This window comes from Amblyomma maculatum, chromosome 1 (assembly GCF_055883805.1).
Source record: "Amblyomma maculatum isolate TAMU_Amacu chromosome 1, ASM5588380v1, whole genome shotgun sequence".
NCBI lineage: Eukaryota > Metazoa > Arthropoda > Arachnida > Ixodida > Ixodidae > Amblyomma > Amblyomma maculatum.
Window position 1 is genome coordinate 255,916,919 of NC_139344.1, and position 21,448 is coordinate 255,938,366.

The 21,448-nt window shown below is 44.3% G+C and overlaps 1 protein-coding gene across 3 annotated transcripts in view; it reads left to right on the top strand.

The window, feature by feature from the left end:
* The window catches only part of mbc (dedicator of cytokinesis protein myoblast city), a 99,116-nt gene that overhangs the window by 73,856 nt on the left and 3,812 nt on the right, over nt 1-21,448 (top strand). For 2 of the 3 annotated variants that reach the window (XM_084590894.1, XM_084590893.1), the window contains exons 33-40: nt 1,524-1,976; nt 3,267-3,494; nt 4,813-5,151; nt 7,000-7,083; nt 7,272-7,403; nt 7,644-7,762; nt 12,771-12,800; nt 15,323-15,587. In XM_084590894.1, coding sequence (XP_084447020.1) covers nt 1,524-1,976; nt 3,267-3,494; nt 4,813-5,151; nt 7,000-7,083; nt 7,272-7,403; nt 7,644-7,762; nt 12,771-12,800; nt 15,323-15,587 — 1,650 coding nt within the window. The remainder of the gene's footprint in view (nt 1-1,523; nt 1,977-3,266; nt 3,495-4,812; nt 5,152-6,999; nt 7,084-7,271; nt 7,404-7,643; nt 7,763-12,770; nt 12,801-15,322; nt 15,588-21,448) is intronic. The other variant, XM_084590895.1, reaches the window with a different exon arrangement.

The window sequence follows — 21,448 nt, forward strand, 5'->3', positions numbered from 1 at the left end:
ACCTCCTTACCCAAATGGTCATGTAAATATGTAATTTGGTATCCTTGCTTGAGCTGCTTTCTTTACTTGCTTGATGCTTACTTTAAGTGGAAGAAACAACTCTGTCCACTTGAGTTTGGCTTGCCTCAGGCACATTAATTGTATGTGTTAGTAGTTGTAGTGGCTATATGAGTTTTTCATCTTTTCAGTGTGGCAACGTGCAAAGTAAAAGGTTGGGGGGTGTCTTAATGTCATAAATATTTTCCATCAGAGTGGTCGTGTTTCCACTGTGCAGCATGGCAAGCTATTTGCAGAGTGGGAGAGAAGAAGGGGGGGGGGGGGGGGGGGGGGGGGCTTGGAGAGAGCTAGCTAGGGGGCTTTACCGCTTTCATGTAACCAAGTGTTTTGTAAGGCAAAAGAGCAGCAGTTTTGTGCTCAGTTTTGAAGCCAGGCTCCAGAATATATATAGTATATGCATGCAGGTAGGGTAGTGGCTTCCAGCATATGCTCGGACCCCTGGGGATAACATAGCGTGTCTTTCGTGTTCCTGTGCTGGAATTTTTATTGTATCCTCAAGGGCCTTATGTTTTTCAAACTCTCTTTAGTATTTGTAATATTTTATGGAAGCATCAAAGCACTCCCACTCTTTTTTTGTGGGTTTATTTGCTTCTGCTGTTTTTGGCTTAGAATTGTTCACTTTGACGTCTGTCTATGATCTGCTGTTTAAAAACTGCTAGAATTGGCTCAAGGTCCTATTTAGATTTGTTTAGTGAAACTTCCTTTTTAGGTTGTTCACTCTTGTTACAAGGTTATGCTGCTCAAATAGTAAGTGTAATGTACAACATCGGGCAGTGTCAGCACTTTGTTTTGTACAGTAAAACATTTATAGGTTGTTCTCTTGAAATACTTTTCGCTCCTAAATGCTGAGGTCAGCCTATATCCAAACAATCATTTCCGCCCTTACATGAGATCTTAAAGGTTTCACATACAGTTGTGACAAACCCCTATCAAGATTAGATGTTAGGTGACAGCACAGTGGTGGAAACAGTATATATACAGCCTCTATCAAAATTGTACAGCCCAAGAGGTTTGCTTCTGAGAGAATATAATCTCTCGAAAGCGGAAGGGCCTTGTGTCCTCACTCCTCCCATGCTTTAGACTGTCAGGTGTGCAACGAAGCCACGCCAAACAGCTTAGAAGCGAACCGCTTGGGCTGTACACTTTTTGTAGGGGCTGTACATCCAAAGCATAAATCAATCACTGCATTCATGAAGTAACCAGTAGTTTTTAGCTGTTTTTATCAGAAAGCAATTTGCAGGTGGAGTATATAAAGCAGTCTGTCACTGGCTGCTTGCCAAAATATATTTTTGCGCTGTCTTTTAGCATCTTTGTTTCCTAAGGCATAAAGCTTCATTTCTGTATTTGACTCTCTCTGAAGAAGTGAATGATGTGAATTGGTTGCCTGATGCTATTCTTGGTTGTGTGCAAGCAGTTTGCATGTGAGACGGGACTGCCTTGAAGACTTTGCATTGGTATTTTTGCAGGACTTCTACCATGAGATCAGCCGGCAGGAAATGTACATTCGGTACTTGCACAAACTATGCGACCTGCATTTGGAGTGTGACAACTACATAGAGGCGGCCTTTACACTGCAGCTACACGCCAAGCTGCTGCGCTGGTCAGATGAGAGTTTACCAAGCCTACTGCGCAGTGCCAAATACCCGCAGTGCGAGACAAACCGGGAACTAAAGGAGCGCCTATACCATGACATTCTCGACTACTTTGACAAGGGCAAACTTTGGGAAGCTGGTGTCACGCTCAGCAAGGAGCTGCTGTCTCAATACGAGAATGAGACCTTTGACTATGCGCAGCTGAGCTCGCTGCATGCACGCATTGCCACCTTTTACGAGAACATCATGCGTCAACTACGGCCTGAACCTGAGTACTTCAGAGTTGCCTATTATGGCCGCAACTTTCCTGCCTTCCTGCAAAACAAGGTGAGCTGCCTTTGATCAGTGCTGAGCCTCGCTGGAGTTTTAAGTGACTAGAAATTATCTTGTGCAGGGTTTGCATTTGGCATTCAACATTTTCAGAGTGTCCTGCCTGTGCTGTAGGGGCAGAATGTAGGGCTGGTTGGTCTGGGGTCATTGTTTAGAAGGGATGAAAATACAAAACATACACAACAGCCGGGCATCACTACACCTGCAATTGTTATTGTAACATGCAGAACAAGAACATCTTAGCTGCGCTCATGGACTGTCACAGGGACTCACACGAGCAGCCCGAGACAGGCAGTGCAAAAATATTTGGACAGAGCGGGGCGCGACACACACAAAGCGCTGAACTTCCAGGACCTTTATGTGGAAAGGCGGGTTCAATACATCTGTCCCATTCCTTCTTTTCTTGCGATGCCAGTCTCAAAGTGAACCAACAAGCCCAGCTGTCTACTGCTGGTTGCACTTTACTGCTCCACTCGTGCAGAATTACTAAAGAGCAAGAACATTTAATGCATCCACAATTCTTGTGAGCAATATTAAAAATAATGTTGGCCACCAGTCAGGTGGTTGACTGGTTTCTTTTTGAAGTGCATCTACAAAAGGGTAATGCTCATCTTGCCATGACTAATGAACTATTGCACTTTTGAAATTTCTTTTGATGTCCTCAACCCTTCCCCATGGTGAAGCATGGCCAGTAATTGGCATGTAGGCACATTTGTTAGTTTAGGCAGATAAGTAGACTGCACACAAAACCTTTATTAATGCTGCCCTATCATGAAACCAGTATCAGTGTTCTGTTTGGCCAGTGTAACTCCTGCTTCATATCAGCGAAGTTCCCAGGTAATTTTATTAAGCAGAATAGATTAACTAGAGATGAACATCAAGTAAAGCAGGTAAAAAAACAGGTGCATGGTGATATTATTATTATTATTTTTTTTTTTTTTTTGTGGCCACTTACCAGAGAGTGAACCCTCACCAGGGCCCGTATTCCCAGTTTTCGTAGTTATTGCAATAAGTGTCGCTATCTCGTGTGACCTCGAGTCATCTGATTGGTCGAAATGCCAGAACTGAGTGTTGCCACTACAGAACCAGAAGAGGAGGCAACATCATGTTCCGACGTTTTCACCAATCAGATGACTCGAGGTCACATGAGATAGCGAAACTTTCGATAACGACGCAAACTTGGAATACGGGCCCATGTCATGTTGTCCTGAAATATTGTAGGCCACGTATGATGAGGTTTTTTTTTTCTCTTGCACTAACATGTGTATCCCAAATGTTTCCAACCAGGTTTTTGTGTACAGAGGGAAAGAGTATGAACGATTAAGTGACTTCAGCACCAGGCTACTCAACCAGTTTCCCAATGCAATGCTGCTGACCAAGTTGACCATTCCTGGCAAAGATGTCACTGAGTCACAGGCCCAGTACCTTCAGATAAACAAAGTGGACCCTGTGATGAACAATCCTCACCGCTTCCAGAATAAGCCTGTGCACGAACAGATACTCAAGTACTACAGGGTAAGGCTTTTGAGGAGTGTACTGGACAAGTCTCACAGCTGATGGGCTTTTTGGGCTTTGTAATCCTTTTGCAAAACTAAGGCATTAAAACTTAGAAATCGTTTAGACATATTTGCAGTGGTGTAGTTACGCTTGCTCTGTAAACAGCACCTTTTTTTTTTTTTTTTGTTTGCAAATATATCATTAGGCTACAATATATGGTGTTGTGCAGTCACAGTGGAACATCAGATGTTGAGACTGAAAGCTAATGAAGTGATGTGAATGCAGTTTGCCTTTTAGAACTGTTAGTAGACCTCATTCATACCTCATAAGAAATGTGTGGTTGTTGATGGCATGATTACCAGGAGTCTTGGGTCAAGTCTTTAAACCAAATGCTTTTCGTTTGAGCTGCACACTGGAGCCATGACGGCGACACTGAAGGGCAAAGAGCCTTGAAATGTTGGGAAATGGTTTCCTGTAGAGGTTGTGTAACTTGCAGCTTCGTGAATGCCTGGTATGTTCTGCTACATAAAGGTGTAGAGGGGCATTTATTCCACTTCAAGTAAACATTATTGCATAAAAACATTTGATGGTTGCTGTACATACTTATGTGCAACCTTTCGCTGTAGGTTATGAGGAATGAGTGCAAGCGACACATGAATGACCAACTTTTGCATGAACTCAGCGGGGCCGAGTTGAGTTCATCTGTTGGGCAGAAAACTGATTCGTGAGTTCTTGCAAACGCTGTCAAATCTGTTATAGGAATCGAGGAGTTGGGGCCAGTCAACTCGACGGTAACGTGTGGGTCGACTCGCACACCCCCTCTGCAAATTACACTGAAAAAAAAAAGAAGTGTTTTTCTGCAGGGCAAAGTAGAAAAAGAAGCAACAGAAGCCACTTTGACACTCGCACCTTTACAGGGCACATTGTGGCTGTTGACTTGCTAGTATAGAGAACGTAAATGGACACTCATTGAGTTAAGGTGACCTTGCTCAGCCTGACACCTGTTCCTGTCGAGTTCATGTAAACGAGCCTATGGAACATGTGCCGCACTCTTGATCAAAATAAGCCTAGGCAATCTTTGCTTACCGTGACATCGCATGCATTTGTTTACAAATAGGATTCTGGTATATGGTAAGACGTAATAAAGCTAAAGCTGTTGGGTTACTAGCATTGTACTTTCTAGAAACTTGGGGAAGTGAGCTTTCTTACTTTACTTCCGGTGTATTCATTTGGATGATTAGTGTCTAAGTGCACAACATTATATTTTACATTTGCTTTCATGTTTTTAGGGCTTTTAGTCATTGAAAAGCGTCTTCAAGGTCTCTTTCTTGTTTAGGTGAATGAGGTGAGCAAGTTCACCTACTCACGACCTTTGCGGCGAGGCGAGAAGGACTCAGACAGTGACATTGGTAACATCTGGCTTGAGCGAACCACTCTCGAGACTGCTCACAAGCTGCCCGGTATTCTTCGCTGGTTTGTGGTGATCAAGACACACATTGTTGAGGTCAGCCCGCTGCAAAATGCCATTGAGACCATGGAAGCCACCAATGCCAAGATTAGGGACATGGTGCTGCAGTACAGGGCTGACGCAAGCCTTCCGCTAAACCCAATGAGCATGCTGCTGGGAGGCATTGTGGATGCAGCTGTCAATGGAGGCATCGGCAATTATGAGAAGGTATGGGCTTCCAACAGGAATGTTTTCTGTTGTTTTTTAGCGTGTGCTGTTAAGAAGTGCACTGCAGTTTGTAAAATCTAATTTTAAGTCTTAATGATGGAATTTTTTACTACTGCAGGGAGAAAGGAGGATCTCGGGTCTGTGCATGTTTCTGTAATAATGCTAATGGCTTTTGGCTTATTGTAAGCCACAGCTGAAAGGAAAATTGTCTTTTTTTTTTAACAGCCAGTATATCTGTGGTTCAAATTGGAGGATATGTTGGAGCTTTTTAGCAAATTACTAAACCTTTATTTAATCGAGGTATTTTGCACTAATGGGCACACTTTCTGTCAGCAGAAATCATGCAAATGAGTTTACATCCTCAGTATGCAGAAGAATCCATAACTACAGCGCAAAAGACTGGACAAAGATGAAGGAGGGACACCACACAGCGCTGACTCACAACCAAAGATCCTTAACTACAGCGCAAAAGACTTGGTTGTGAGTTAGCGCTGTGCGGTGTCCCTCCTTCATCTTTGCCCCATCTTTTGCGCTGTAGTTATGGATAATCGAAAACAACAACTGCTTATGCAGAAGGAATTTTTCTTCAAGCTTGTCCTTCCACTGCATTCAGCTAGTAGTTGTTGTTGAACATTGTCGTTGGCATTTCACTGTTTATGTCTTCGTAAAACCATGTGGCACTGTTTATTCTAAAGCTTGAATCAGCTGCAGGGGTTGAGCTTTGAAAGCCTGTTTCCACTCACAAATGGTGCATGTCTGATCAGAACCCGTGCTTTGGCCAATTGGGGTTGATATCTAACAAGGAAATAAGTAGTTGCTCACCATTCTTGCTTATGGCTGGCTTTGTGAATTTAGCCACTCATTAGCTGATGCTAGGAATGGCCTTTGCTAGAGTGCCGGCCTCACTGATGCAGAGTACATTTGCCATTTTTCACTATTCATCATTATCCTCATCATCATCATGTCCTCTCAAATGCTTCTGCACTCCACTGGAGTCACTTTTTCTTTGGGGTGGGTCACAGATTCCAAAGCTAATATGCTTGACTGTATGCAGCTCGAGTTGACAGTTTTTTTCTTCAAGTCGTGCAGCGCAACGGCACGAAGCCTAGACAAGAGACTGGGACAGACACAGCGCTGTGTCTGTCCCATTCTCTTGTCTAGGCTTCGTGCCGTTGCACTGCACCGCTTGAAGATGTTAGACCAACTAGCCCTCCAGTTCATGTTGTATAACTTTATTTCAAGTTGACAGTGTTTGCTGAAGCAAGCCTCCACAGCATCAATAGCATATTTCTATCTTTTGCCACCTTTGCAGTGACCTGGAGCACATGTAACCTGCCCAGAGGCGATTGTCCTAGTTCAAATTTTCTGTGTTCGAATTAATAAGGATTTTTTTTTTTCTTTTAAAAGCGTGAACACTCCTTGTCAAGAGTGAAACATGCCTGGATGAAATGGAAATCTAAATAATTGATGTTAATTTTAACAGAAGTGTAGGTCATGATTTCACCATTTTTTACTCCATGAATAGTTGATTTTCTGAAATGGTTATATTTTACTGGTTGGTCACATCTCTTGCTGCGAGATGGTTCCAAACCTGTTAAAGAATATCTGAGATTGGCTCTGCTAGAGCCATACTGCCACGAGTATTAAATATTATATCCATTATCTGGGAAAGGAAGCTGCAGAAAAATGATATCATGGAAAGAATCTTTTGTTTTTCTCTATACACTGAAATGCTGCCCATGACAAACACAGGAATCGGTATTTGCTTGGCATGAGTGGGAGAACCTGTGATTTGGGACAACCTGTGGATGTTTTGTAAACAATACCTATAAACAATACCATTTTCAGGCATTCTTTACACCAGAGTTTCTGGAAGCAAACAGGTCAGCAACTGATGGAATTAATAGACTGAAGGAGCTCATTGCCTGCCAGGTAAGACTCTATTCTCAAGTATTGTAGCACAGAATAACTGTTTTATGCTTCATATAATAACCCATATTATTATATATATATACACAGTGAAATCTTGTTGATATGATTCGCACAGGAATTTTACATTAAAATGTAGTATCCAAAAATAGTGTTACACATTTGTAAGCCATTGTGTGTCTTTGCTGCAGATACCACTTCTTGAAGCTGGCATTGAAATTCACAGGGATAAGGCCCCTGAGAGCCTTCAGCCCTACCACTCGCACATGCAGGAGAAGTATTTAAAACTGAAGGCACACATTGAAGAAACTTATGGCAAAGTGGTAAGTACAGTTGGGCACTGTCAGAACTTGCCTCTGAGTGAAAAGTTGTTAAATGCAGATATGTGTACACACTTTCCTTTTTCTCGAAGATTTGTTGAGTACACAGAATGCCTTGTTTGTCTCCTATAGTACCTTTGTTCAAACGAAAGGGCAGCTTCTATTGCAATTGTAGAAGTGTGTATTAAGCTCGTTAATGTCTGCATTTTAGTTTCAAAAGCTGAGGGCTTGATTTCTCTGCAGCCCCCTCCTCCAGAGCTGAATGAACACCCTATACTTATTAGAAGATACAAGGTTGTGCCCCCGTCTACTTCATCGTCACGTACTGAACGTACTGACAGTTCTGTTTTTGCACCAGAGAGGTAAGAAATGTTTGACTAAGACTGAGTGTTAATGTGCAATATTTTTTGCAACACACCTATGGAATTTGCATGTTTATTCACAACACCCATTGCACTTGCTGTAGGGTGTTCATCTTGAAAGGTGCCAAGAATAGATTGGCTCTAATTTTACCATATACAGTAAAAGCTCGTTAATTCAAATTCCACGGGGCCGCCAGGCCAGTTCGAATTAACCAAAATTCGAACTAATGAAAGTGAGCAAAAATGAAGGCGTTTGATGCCCGGAGGGCATGAAAAACATTTATTTAGCAAAAAAGTCTGTTATCATCTTCTGCTTCTTCTCTCTGAGGGCTACCATACTCACTCGGTCTTCTAGCATGCGAATGCGACGCAGGGAGTCTTCTTCCCCCTCTTCAAAGCTGAAGAAAAGGCGCGCGACATTCAGCGCTCCCATAACTTCTGCCGCGGATGGACGCATGGGCTCTTGCTCCTCGTCGTCGTCCTCGTCTTCTGCCTCTTCTGGGACAGACTGCTCCCCAACAATTTCAGCGACAATGTCCTCATCACTTAGGGCACCGCACACTGCTGCATCGCTGTCTACTCCAACGTGTAATCATCAAAACTGACGTCCTGCAGCACAGCACGCACAGCCGCAGGCAGAGGCTCCGGACTCCCATCGTCGCCACTTTCTTTCATACTTCCGGCAGCAAAGCCACAGTGGTGGAAGCAGTTTGCAATTGTGGACGCCGTGACCTGCTCCCATGCACGCACCAACATGTGCATTGCTGTGAGCAATGTGATGGTGCTGGTCTTCTGGTTTCCAGTGCACAAAGTCATGCGCTCGATCATGTGGCGCCAATAGAAACATTTGATGTTTCTGATCACCCCCTGATCCATCGGCTGCAAGGCCGCAGTCGTGTTGGCGGGCAAAAAGACGAGCCTTGTGGCTTTCAGCTCGGCGTCGACTTTGTGTGCCGAGCAGTTATCCACAATGAGGAGAACTTGACGCTTCCCTAGCTCCATCCTCCGATCGAATTTCAAGAGCCATTTTTTAAACAATTCGCCCGTCATCCACGCCTTGCTGTTGGCGGAGTATTCCGTCGGCAGCGTCCTAATGTTCTTGAAACATCTAGGCTTATGTGCCTTGCCGACAACAAAAAGAGGGACCTTCTCCGTCCCGGTCATATTAGCGGCGACCAGAACAGTAATCCGCTCTTTGCTTCGCTTGCCGCCAGCGCAGCTGTCCCCTTTAAATGTTACTGTTCTGTCGGGCTGGAGCTTATAAAACAAAGCCGTCTCATCAGCATTGAATATATCATGTGCCGAGTAGCTTTCTAAGTACTGCTGCAGAGCACCGCTTCGCCACGTGGCACAAGTTTCTGCATCCACTTCTTTGGCTTCTCCAGACAACACCTGGAAGACAAGATTATGTCTGTCTCTAAAGCGGTGAAACCATCCTTCGGAGGCGACAAAATCTTCCACATTCAAGCGCAGGGCGAAATCGGCCGCCTTCGCCATGATAATTGGGCCGCTCAGTGGAATGTCAGCGCTTCTCATTTCTTTCACCCACGTGATCACAGCGGTCTCAATTTCCGGATACTTGGCTAACCGAAGCCTTTTTCTGTTGCTGGCGAAGTCTTCGGCTTCATAGGCATCCTCGATGGCCTTCCTATTTCGGACGTACGTCGACAACGTGCTTGGTGGAATCCCGTGCTTTTTCGCGATTTCCACTTTGCTGGCCTTCCGTTCATCCACCTCGCGTAAAATAGCCACTACTCCTTCACCGTCTTGGCACAGTATTTCCCACGCGAACACATCTCGCGGACACAAGTTCACAACAAGCGGCGTGCAAAACGAGGGCTCACGAAATGCAACACGAAACCGTGGTCGATAACACTAAAACGTCGTTCCTCGAAGGAGTCGCGGCAGGAAAGACTGTTTAGTACTTGTTCCAGCACCCTAGCGGCGCCCCGATGGTTGTGCCATCTATCGTTCTGCCGTGAAAGCTTCCAACGATGGTTTTAACAGCGCCGCTTGGCGGCGCGCAGTTCGAATTATGGGTGGCGGCGCCAATTTTTGAGTGAATTAACGAGCTGTTACGCGCATAGACTTCTATGCACTGCGGACCGGACCACGATGACTATTTCGAATTATCCAAAATTTCGAATTAACGAGTTGTGAATTAACGAGCTTTCACTGTACAGTAAAAGCTCGTTAATTCAAATTCCACGGGGCCGCCAGGCCAGTTCGAATTAACCAAAATTCGAACTAATGAAAGTGAGCAAAAATGAAGGCGTTTGATGCCCGGAGGGCATGAAAAACATTTATTTAGCAAAAAGTCTGTTATCATCTTCTGCTTCTTCTCTCTGAGGGCTACCGTACTCACTCGGTCTTCTAGCATGCGAATGCGACGCAGGGAGTCTTCTTCCCCCTCTTCAAAGCTGAAGAAAAGGCGCGCGACATTCAGCGCTCCCATAACTTCTGCCGCGGATGGACGCACGGGCTCTTGCTCCTCGTCGTCGTCCTCGTCTTCTGCCTCTTCTGGGACAGACTGCTCCCCAACAATTTCAGCGACAATGTCCTCATCACTTAGGGCACCGCACACTGCTGCATCGCTGTCTACTCCAACGTGTAATCATCAAAACTGACGTCCTGCAGCACAGCACGCACAGCCGCAGGCAGAGGCTCCGGACTCCCATCGTCGCCACTTTCTTTCATACTTCCGGCAGCAAAGCCACAGTGGTGGAAGCAGTTTGCAATTGTGGACGCCGTGACCTGCTCCCATGCACGCACCAACATGTGCATTGCTGTGAGCAATGTGATGGTGCTGGTCTTCTGGTTTCCAGTGCACAAAGTCATGCGCTCGATCATGTGGCGCCAATAGAAACATTTGATGTTTCTGATCACCCCCTGATCCATCGGCTGCAAGGCCGCAGTCGTGTTGGCGGGCAAAAAGACGAGCCTTGTGGCTTTCAGCTCGGCGTCGACTTTGTGTGCCGAGCAGTTATCCACAATGAGGAGAACTTGACGCTTCCCTAGCTCCATCCTCCGATCGAATTTCAAGAGCCATTTTTTAAACAATTCGCCCGTCATCCACGCCTTGCTGTTGGCGGAGTATTCCGTCGGCAGCGTCCTAATGTTCTTGAAACATCTAGGCTTATGTGCCTTGCCGACAACAAAAAGAGGGACCTTCTCCGTCCCGGTCATATTAGCGGCGACCAGAACAGTAATCCGCTCTTTGCTTCGCTTGCCGCCAGCGCAGCTGTCCCCTTTAAATGTTACTGTTCTGTCGGGCTGGAGCTTATAAAACAAAGCCGTCTCATCAGCATTGAATATATCATGTGCCGAGTAGCTTTCTAAGTACTGCTGCAGAGCACCGCTTCGCCACGTGGCACAAGTTTCTGCATCCACTTCTTTGGCTTCTCCAGACAACACCTGGAAGACAAGATTATGTCTGTCTCTAAAGCGGTGAAACCATCCTTCGGAGGCGACAAAATCTTCCACATTCAAGCGCAGGGCGAAATCGGCCGCCTTCGCCATGATAATTGGGCCGCTCAGTGGAATGTCAGCGCTTCTCATTTCTTTCACCCACGTGATCACAGCGGTCTCAATTTCCGGATACTTGGCTAACCGAAGCCTTTTTCTGTTGCTGGCGAAGTCTTCGGCTTCATAGGCATCCTCGATGGCCTTCCTATTTCGGACGTACGTCGACAACGTGCTTGGTGGAATCCCGTGCTTTTTCGCGATTTCCACTTTGCTGGCCTTCCGTTCATCCACCTCGCGTAAAATAGCCACTACTCCTTCACCGTCTTGGCACAGTATTTCCCACGCGAACACATCTCGCGGACACAAGTTCACAACAAGCGGCGTGCAAAACGAGGGCTCACGAAATGCAACACGAAACCGTGGTCGATAACACTAAAACGTCGTTCCTCGAAGGAGTCGCGGCAGGAAAGACTGTTTAGTACTTGTTCCAGCACCCTAGCGGCGCCCCGATGGTTGTGCCATCTATCGTTCTGCCGTGAAAGCTTCCAACGATGGTTTTTAACAGTGCCGCTTGGCGGCGCGCAGTTCGAATTATGGGTGGCGGCGCCAATTTTTGAGTGAATTAACGAGCTGTTACGCGCATAGACTTCTATGCACTGCGGACCGGACCACGATGACTATTTCGAATTATCCAAAATTTCGAATTAACGAGTTGTGAATTAACGAGCTTTCACTGTATATAGAAGAATGCTTTTCAGGCTGTGGCGCATTAAATTTGTTTTCGTATTTTGTGAGGATCTGAGCAATTTTTCAACTTTTAAAGTAAGCTTTCGGATGTGACTTTGCACAGTTTAGGTTTTAAAGGAAGATTTTTGTTCCGATGCAAGAAGTTATTGTGAAGGACCTTATGTAGCATCTTTGTAGATGAGATCATAGTGTTTCTAAACACACCGTCATAGATCAGTCAGCCTAACATGCCTCCTATTTTGACATCATAAACACCAAAGTTCAGTTGTTTTAATGCCCTTACCTCTGTGGAGTCCTACAGAATAATTCTAGCATAGAGGTTGGCCGCTGAAGTCTCAATTCTGTAGTAGCGGCCACAAACGGGAGCTCATTATACAACTTATTGCAACACTGTTCCTGCAGTCCCATGAAAGACCTTTTATTTGCATGTGCTGTGCGTAAATGCGCTAAAACTCTCATTCTGGTGTCATTGTGCCTTAAACTCACCTGGTACAGCTTGAGGGGCGCTACTTGTTCTTTGCCTGGCAGTATACATTGTTTTACTTCGTCCATGTTGAATACCATATGCATTTGACATTCCTTAGTAACTGCAACCTTGCTACTTTTGGTGTGCTTCTCTCACCTCGGCAGTGTAGACATTTTTGTACACTGGACGCATAGTTCTTGCAAACTCTTTGCTTCTAGCTGCAGGCAATGAAGAGGAGGGTTTTGTTCTTTTCATGGTCAAATGTGTGACTGGCTGTATACTAATTCTTATTTACTAACATTTTCTTTTACCTTTTTTTTTCTTTTGTAGCAGTAACAAGAAAACAGCCTCTATCTCCAGGTACTGCATATTTGATCATTTTGTAGCTTTCGTGTCTTTGCATTATTACTTTGAATTTGGTTTCCGAGTGTATAATGTTACGTAATGTCTGTATTTTTCAGCTTTTTAAGTGCTTGAAATTCAATGATACTTATCATGGAGCATTGCATGTGAGCTAGTGCACTTTCCTTGAAAGAATTTTTAAATGTTTTTGTTTATATAGTTCAGTTTGGGGGTGGGGGGGGGGGTGGGGGAGAAGAGGGCATTCATTATGAACTAATTGTGTTTTCACATTATTGCAGTGATATCTACATCGGTAAAAGTGCTGCTGCCATGTGTATGCATAGCAAACGTTAGAAAGGAGATGAACAATAGGTTTTGTCGATGCAGATGCCGAGTAACCTTACAGCTTTAATGGAGTGAGTTCAGGACGACAATAGACAAGCATGTGTAGAGAGCCACCTTTGCCATGCACTGAATACACAGTACTGAGAGCTTGCTATGCATTGAGAGCAAGCTCTCAGTGCATACATGTGAAGTGTGCAGTTGTGAAATTCAGCTGGCGGTCAGCGCTTGTGCAACCTTGTCGTCTTGTGTTGTGTCTGTTATGCTCATTCAGATTCTAAGGAGAAGTTTGGCAGGCTATTGAATATCAGCTTAGCGTAGCTATAATGCATGTGGCAAAGTATAACAGAAATAACAAGTTGATTTTAATCTTTTTAAAAATGGCGTTATAATATGCTACTATATATATGATTTCAGTGCTGTGCTGCACAAACTGCATAGCCCATGCCGCAGAAGTTTGTCAGCACTTAATCAGAGAAGTAGTTTAATTAAGACTCGGAGAATTTACATTGTACGTTTCTAAACTTGCTTGAAATAGTATTGTTACTTTTGGAGCATAAATGCGCATGTTAAAAGAAACAGCGGCCTTAATTTGTCATGGCTATGGCTTGATAGCCATACCAATTTGTAGACATGTTGAGAACTAAGCAAATGAAAAGAAATAACAGCCTCGCTTTGTCATGGCTATGGTTTTATAGCCATATCAACTCACAGTCTTGTTGAGAACTAAGCAAATGATTGAGTTAGAATTTGATACATGCTTGTAATGGTTTTGCATTGCCACTGAGTACCCACCAGTAATACAGTGGGCACAAGCTTTAACTGGAATGAATTGCTTGGGAAAAGGGTCTCTTTGACCGCGCCTTGAGTAAAAGAAAAAATTACCTTCGTGCCATAAAAATTCAGCGCAATGTTTATAATGGTTGCTTAGAAGATGCATATCAAGGTTCAAGGTTAAACTTGTTGGGACTGGTTGATGTGAATTTAAAGCTTTTTTGCCACACTGCATGTGGATTTGAACCAGGTAGAAAGTGCGTTTTAGCACTTTATGTTCTTGTGTGTTGCAGCCAGGCCATTCAGAGTGATCACGTAAGCATGTGCCAGTCCTGCAAGGACATGAATTTTCTATTACCACCTATTGCTGAATATTGAGGCATTGTTGTCATTTATGTTAGATGGCTGTAACGTGCTTTCTGTAAAGTTGTTTCTTGCACCATTCTCACCATGTTCACTTTCGCCTTACACCCAGGAATCCTTCCATCTTCCTTTTCTTGCCAGCGATTTTGTACTCTTTGCCCAGATGCTGTGTACAGTACAAGGTCATTATTTCAAACTTAAGATGCTGGGAAAAAGGTTTGAATTAACTGATGCAAAACCAATAGCATCCGTCCGACGCCATAGCCTGACATGGATGTTAGCCGGGAGCACATGACGTTAGAATTATCCACATTTCCAAATTAATGGAGGTCAAATATTGAGCCTTAAGTTGCATGTCTCAGAGTTCATACAGAACAGAGAGGAGACATCCCTTACACTCTGGTTGCCCAACCAGCATGGCTCCAGTTTTATTTTACTCGTTTCTCTAAGGTTTTTACTTAGTTTCACCTTTTCTCCCCATTTCTGAGACAACGTAGCTATGTGCTAGGTGCCAGGCTGCTTCAAATTATCTATGATGGAGCCTACCCGTGTTTCGAATTAATAGGCTTTCTTATGGATACTTCTGTGGAGCTCAGCCAGTCCAAATTAGTATGAATCATTGAAGGCGAAGAGAGGATAACCGATGGTCGCTGAGGGTAACAAACTGGATTCCAAGGGAAGGAAAGCGTAGCAGGGGGCGGCAGAAAGTTAGGTGGGCGGATGAGATTAAGAAGTTCGCAGGGGTCAAGTGGATGCAGCTAGCACAGAACCGGGTTAAGTGGAGAAATATGGGAGAGGCCTTCGCCCTGCAGTGGGTATAATCAGGCTGATGATGATGATTGAAGGTCAAATTAATGAGTTTTGACTGTACATTATTTATTCAAAGAAACCCTGATCTCTGGATCTCTAGCTCATGAGCAAATAATAGAATGTGCTTGTTGCAGCTGTCTCATGCTAGCCTTCCTTTATGTTTACCATAGAGTTATGTTGTGCTGTTGCCGATAGAGCATTGTTGCATACTGATTGATAATGCTCTTCCTTTTTTTTTTTTTTTACCTCAGCCTTCCAAGTGTGCCTGGAAAACCACAGAGCACACAGATAACCCGGGCATTGGTGCCTTCAGTGTTTGCGAAGCAAAACTCTGTGGTGTCACCGCACAAGGCACATGGAAAAAAGAGCCGTGACAGCACAGGTCTCACATTGAGGCGCAACTCAGCTGCATCTTTGAGCTCACAACATGAGGAGAAGTCGCAGTCCCAGTGGTATGACCAGCCGCTGGCGACTGAGAAAGGCTCAGAGGCACCCATTATTGAACTAAATGAACAGGTAATCTCATGCTCATGATGTTGATCTTGATTTGTGCCCGTATTGTTGCTGAAAAAGACAGATAATTATTGGTCAGATTTTAAATCATAATATGGGACACTATTTCAGGGCAGATCATATCATCACTGTTACTTCTGCCTTTTGTAATTAAACAGCCAAACAAGAGTGCTGAGTCAGCTTTACGGAAACATTTCGTAGCAAAATAACTAGACTGTAGACTGGTTCACTGTAAAATGATTCTGTGATATCACTGATCTGCTAGACTTTGCTACCACAATTTTTTCATTGGGAGATAATGAATGCCATATGCTGACGATAAATTTTGCATGGATTGCATAAGGGTTGCTTGGAGTCATAGCGTTGTGCTCTAATGCATTAAGCAAGATGAAAAATTACATCACTTAGTACAAACTTGCTTCTTGAGAATGTTTAGCTAGTTCACTTGTGGCTTGCCTAGTGTCTACAAGATAAGCAAGGCTAGTAGCTTTCTGACCTATGCCTTTGTCGCATGTAGCCTGTCAGTGACCAACAGATTACGTCTTTGTGTGAATATGTCAGCTGTGATAAAAGGGTGAATATTTTTAGGTAGTAGAAAGTATTTGTGGAAACATTGTCAGCAGTTTCATGGTTGGTGTGATTGACTAAAACGTGCCATAAACGTATTATAATTATTGAATTAAATATGCAAATACAGTTGAAATGTGGTGAAACAGGCACATAAAATACAGTACTGCTGTATATGCACAGATTAGTAGTGGTGGCATGAATTCTTATGGTAGCTCAACATAGCAAATAAGGAAAGAAAGAAGTAGCCATTCAAGGTGGTATGCCCAAGATGTTTGCAAAGGCTTCCACTCAAAAATAGTAATGAACAAAAAAATACAATATTTCTTTTTTTTTTTTCCTGACTTCCATACTGTACATCGATGGGAAGACAGTGTCATGGTTTTTACACCCTAGCAACTAATCTTTTTCTTAATTTTAAGCCACAGTTTGTTCATACAGCAAATTTATTGAATAACTGCATAGGCAACAGCTTTCTGTACTGTATGAAGGTAATGACGATAAAAGTATTACAGAATAGGACTCCGCTTTCAAAAATGACTATGTATTCCCAATAGTCTAATGTCCTCATTACTTTTCCATCGATCACAGCTTGGCACCACCGAGGCATGTAGTCCAAGGAGCTTTCGGTGAATGTCTTGTCTGTTTGGCCACTCCTGCAGCAGCTAGTCAAATTTCTCCTCGACAGTGACGGCTGCTGGTCTTGTCTTCCTCAGACATCGCACGAAGCTTATCCAAAGGTTTTCAGTTCAAATAATTTGCACAAACTAGCTTGACCACTCCATCCTCCTCTTCTACCAATGTTCCATAAGTTTAAAGGAGTGCCTCGGGTCATTCTGTTGAAATACATATCTAAACCCAGAGTCTCGAATGCCAATGAAAGTATAGCCTTTCCAGCAATCCCCTGATTTAGCTCTTTACTTGTGATACCTTGAGTTCAGTGAAGGAGACAAACTCCACGAGAAAAGGTTTTGCGCCAGATTTATGTCATTTAGCTGAGTACAAACAGTTTTTCTTGACAACTTAGAATTGTCGATGTGGCATATCCCAGTGAAAGTAAAAAAAAAAACTAGACCTCCTCTGAACCTATATACCTTCAAAACTTCCGAAGGTGCTGATTGTGCTACTCTGAAATGCATTGAAGGCTTACGGTGTTTCATCCTGAATTGGTGGCTGCAGATAACCGTCATTTGAACAATCTCACTGATGTTGCGTGCATCTTACACTTAGCCCGTTGTTTGAACAGTCTCACTGAAGTTGCGTGCATCTCACACTTAGCCCATTGCTTATTGAAATGTACAGTTATACATTTACTCGGGGAGAAACGTTTCCAGGATGCATCGTTCGGACGTGGAGGGCGTAGCTCAGTTATTAGCCGGTGTCTGGAGACCAGATGTGTCGAGGTGAAAGTCTGACTTGTGTGCTGTGACATGAGCTAATGGAAAATGGACGCAATTGGAAGTGCCCACGAAAGGGCAAAAATGAAAAGTGGACTGAAGCCAAATACAGTGAAAGCTCGTTAATTCAAACCTCGATAATTCGAATTTTCGGATAATTCGGACTACACTATTTGGTCCGGCCAAGCTCCATAGAGATCTGTGTATAAAAAAGCCCGTTAATTCGAACGCGAGTCGGTTCCGCTACAGATAATTCGAACTACGCCCCGCCGCGTCTGGGCGGCTTGGCACACATCAAGCGGCAAAAAAAAAGTAAAGAAACACCTTCGCGATCGGAAGGCATAACAGAGGCTGCGCACATCCAAAACGAGGACAGAAGATGGTACCAGGTAAAGCCATGGAAGAATGGGTAAAACTTAAATGGCGCCATGACCGGCGCGGCAGCCAGCGGCGTTGGAGGGAGGGGACGGCGGCCACGGCAAGGTCAGTGCATGGCTGCAGCGGCGGCTGCCGGCTCTCTCTTCTGCAGAACCGCCCTAGCTCGCAACTAAATACTCGTTAATTCCAACCCTGTTAATTTGGAAGTAGGGATATAAGTACTGTCAGCGCGGCCTCAGCCAACGCCCACGAAAGGCTATGATATCCGGACGGGCACTATGGGTTGAATTTTTTTTTTTTTTTTTTGCAATAGCTTCCATCCTTACACCCATTAGTTGTCCACGAAAGCACGCGAGTCAGCCGCGATCATAACGCCAGCTTTTAGAGCACCGCTCGCTTCAAAAGTTCAAAAGCCGCTTGCTGATATCGCGCGTTCCGATGAATGGAGTGGCAGTAGACGGCACCCGCCCCAGTCGCTCATAGCATGATAAAGCGGTAACCATGGAGGAAGAAAAAAACTAGGAGGGAGCGTGCGCAGCCTCGGCAAGCCAACCTCCTCTGACACCGCTCCCTTCTCTTTCTTGCGCGCAATGATTCTTGGGAATTTAGCCAACATAGTTGCCAGACTCAAAAGTAGCAGGGTACATGGTATATTTTAGTGACTTTGGATGTCCCCGCGGAAAGCCTACCGGAATGGTCTGCCGAAAGTTTATAGTTTATAGTGTTTATAGGCACACTAGTGAGAACTGCAGGTGGCCTTTTCATCTTTGGTTTCGTCAGGGAGACTACGAATTCGACATAACATTACATGCCTGGGCAACTGGCTTCAGCGTAACAATGTGTATTTGAGGTCTGCATTTCCTAAATGAATTAAACGATTTTCATCTCGAACAATACATGCACATGCCCTGACAAACAAATGTTTCGTTTCTCGAGGAGTGCGCATAACAGGATACTCACCGTTGGAGCGACAGCCCCGAGAGGTATATCCGTGTAGTTCTTGCATCCCGGCACGCAGCATCTCATATGGCAGTACTTTCTGTTGGGCTAGTTGGCTTGAATATATGCTTGCGGGACTCAGCGCACAAAGACAGAGCACAAGAATACAACGGACGACAGGATGAAGCAATTATTAGCGCTTCGTCCCCTCGTCTTGTTCTCGCGTGCTTCGTCTTTGTGCGTCGAGCCCCGCAAGCATTTCATATGGCGCAGCTGCTGAGGGGACCCAGCCATACTTCGCGAAATACACGGGTGCACTGCGCAGCCGCGGCAGCCCCCATGGGATCAGCCCGTCTAAAAGTCCAAAGATCCATGCATCGCCTGCTCGCAGCGCGCGCCTCAGGTTTCTAGTGCAGGTGTCGCGTAGCGAAGGCCACGCGAAGGCATTCCTTCGGAGAAAGCGTGCGAAACCGCAACCGCTACCGGCTACCGCTTGCGGTATCACATGATGGCTAACTTCCCATGATTCTTTCCATTATATTTTTTATAACTAGGCTTCACTTTTCCGTCACGGCGCTCCCTCCTAGTTTTTTTTCTTCCTCCATGGCGGTAATGTACTGTAAAGGAGGCTTGCACAACCGGACAAGCGCTGGCACTTTGCCAAGTTCGCTCCCCCGCCCCCCATCCCCCTTGCCGGAGCTAAAGTAAAAAAATAAACACGCCGTTATCGCTGCGCAGCATCTTGCCGCACTGCCAAGAAATGTGTTGTGGACCACGGTGTGAAAGGAAGGGCCTGACGCCTTCATTTTTTTTTTTTTCTTTTTTCAGATTCGTAGGCACAAATTGGGGCTAGGTGGGTTCATTATGCGAGCGAGTTGGTTACGCGACTAAATATGCTGCAAATACAGATGGTTCTTGTCAGTTTTTCGAGGCCATTCGATAATTCGAACTTTTTTCCCGGTCCCGTCAAGTTCGAATTAACGAGCTTTTACTGTAGTTATGCCCCTAACACCGTCTGGCTGAAAATAGCAGATAAGCGCATTGTTCCAGGAATATTTTGAATATATTAAAAAATAATTGAAGATATATCTTTTTGCCTGAGCCAAAAAATGGTAATTTAGGATTTTAGTAATACTGGTTGCATTGGTAGAATTTTGACGATAGTGGTAATTAAGGCCCCTTATTGGCTGTAGCAGAGGATTTTTAATTCCGTGAATTGAGAATGAAGAATCTGCTATATTTCGCGGGAAGCATTTTAACACACGTGTGGCCTTTCACACAGGTGTGGCTGCTATTCTGCTACTTCTTACCTTGCTATTTTGCGTTTTGTGCTACATTTTTCTGTGCTGCTGCGCCCTTTTCTTGCCCTTCCCTACTCTTCATGGCTCTTTCACTGCCTTCTGTCCTTTCTCAGTAGTCTGCACCGCCTTCTTCGCATGCCACGCACTTGATCTCTATGAACCACCAAGGTAGTTTAGAAATTGGATTTTCTCGCAGCTCATGAGCCTGGTAGGTAAGCTCGTCGTGCTTATCTCAAAGAACAGCAAAAAAAAAAAAAAAACATTTACACTATATTTGTTGCTTGGTTCCAAGTATAATGTGAGGGGCTTTACAAAGCAGGTGACTCAAGGAAATAACACTGTGCGCACGAATGTGAGAGTATTACTTTCGAGAGGAGCCTTTCATGACTTGTCCTATGCTGTTTGCACTTCAGCTTGGTTGAGCAGATGAGTGAACAAACCTGTCAAAAAATCAGCAGAATTTCACTTGTTACCACATTTTATTTCAAAACAACTCAGATGGCTGAATAATCACATTGCTATCATTCTATAATGTCTGGTGATGTCTACAAATACTATATATAAAAAAAGAAACGTGGCTGCTAATACACAATCCTGCCCCCCCCCAGAAAAAAACGTAAAATCCGACATTCCTCGCAATATCATGAGGAACTAGGGGCCTTAATGATGACATTGTCGCTACTGAGATGTTGATTTCATAGGCTGATTAAAATCTTATATACATAAGCATTCGTATTGTTGGGACTTGCACTCAAGCATTACCATATCCCACTAAATTATCAATGAACAAAATGCATGAGCATGGTTTCTTTCTTGGGACTCTTCATCTTGTGACACACACAGATAATGCAATAATATCAATTAGGTTAATACTATCGGGAGGCTCCAGTGTACACGAGTGCTACAGTGCAAGAGAAGACAATGAAATCTGTGAGAAAAAAATCAAGTAACACGAGCCTTTGGACTCAAACTGAGATCCATGTCCTCTTCGTAATCTGGTGGCTGACTGTAGTATCTTACTGTCCTGTGGTAATTTTTGCAGTGAACTCCGTGCTGTACAGTAACTTGTTCACCTGTTGTGATCATGAAGCATGCTGGTCATTGTCTATTCTATATAGTATATAGAAAGGCAGCACTTGTGCAGTAGAAATGTGTGTAGGCCTTGCATAAACAGGCATTTCACAGACGATTAGATAATGATCATACATAGCCTTGCATTGCAAGGCATCCAGAGGTGGTTTTGGCGCATACCTGATGGCATTCTTCTAAGCATGCTTTCTTA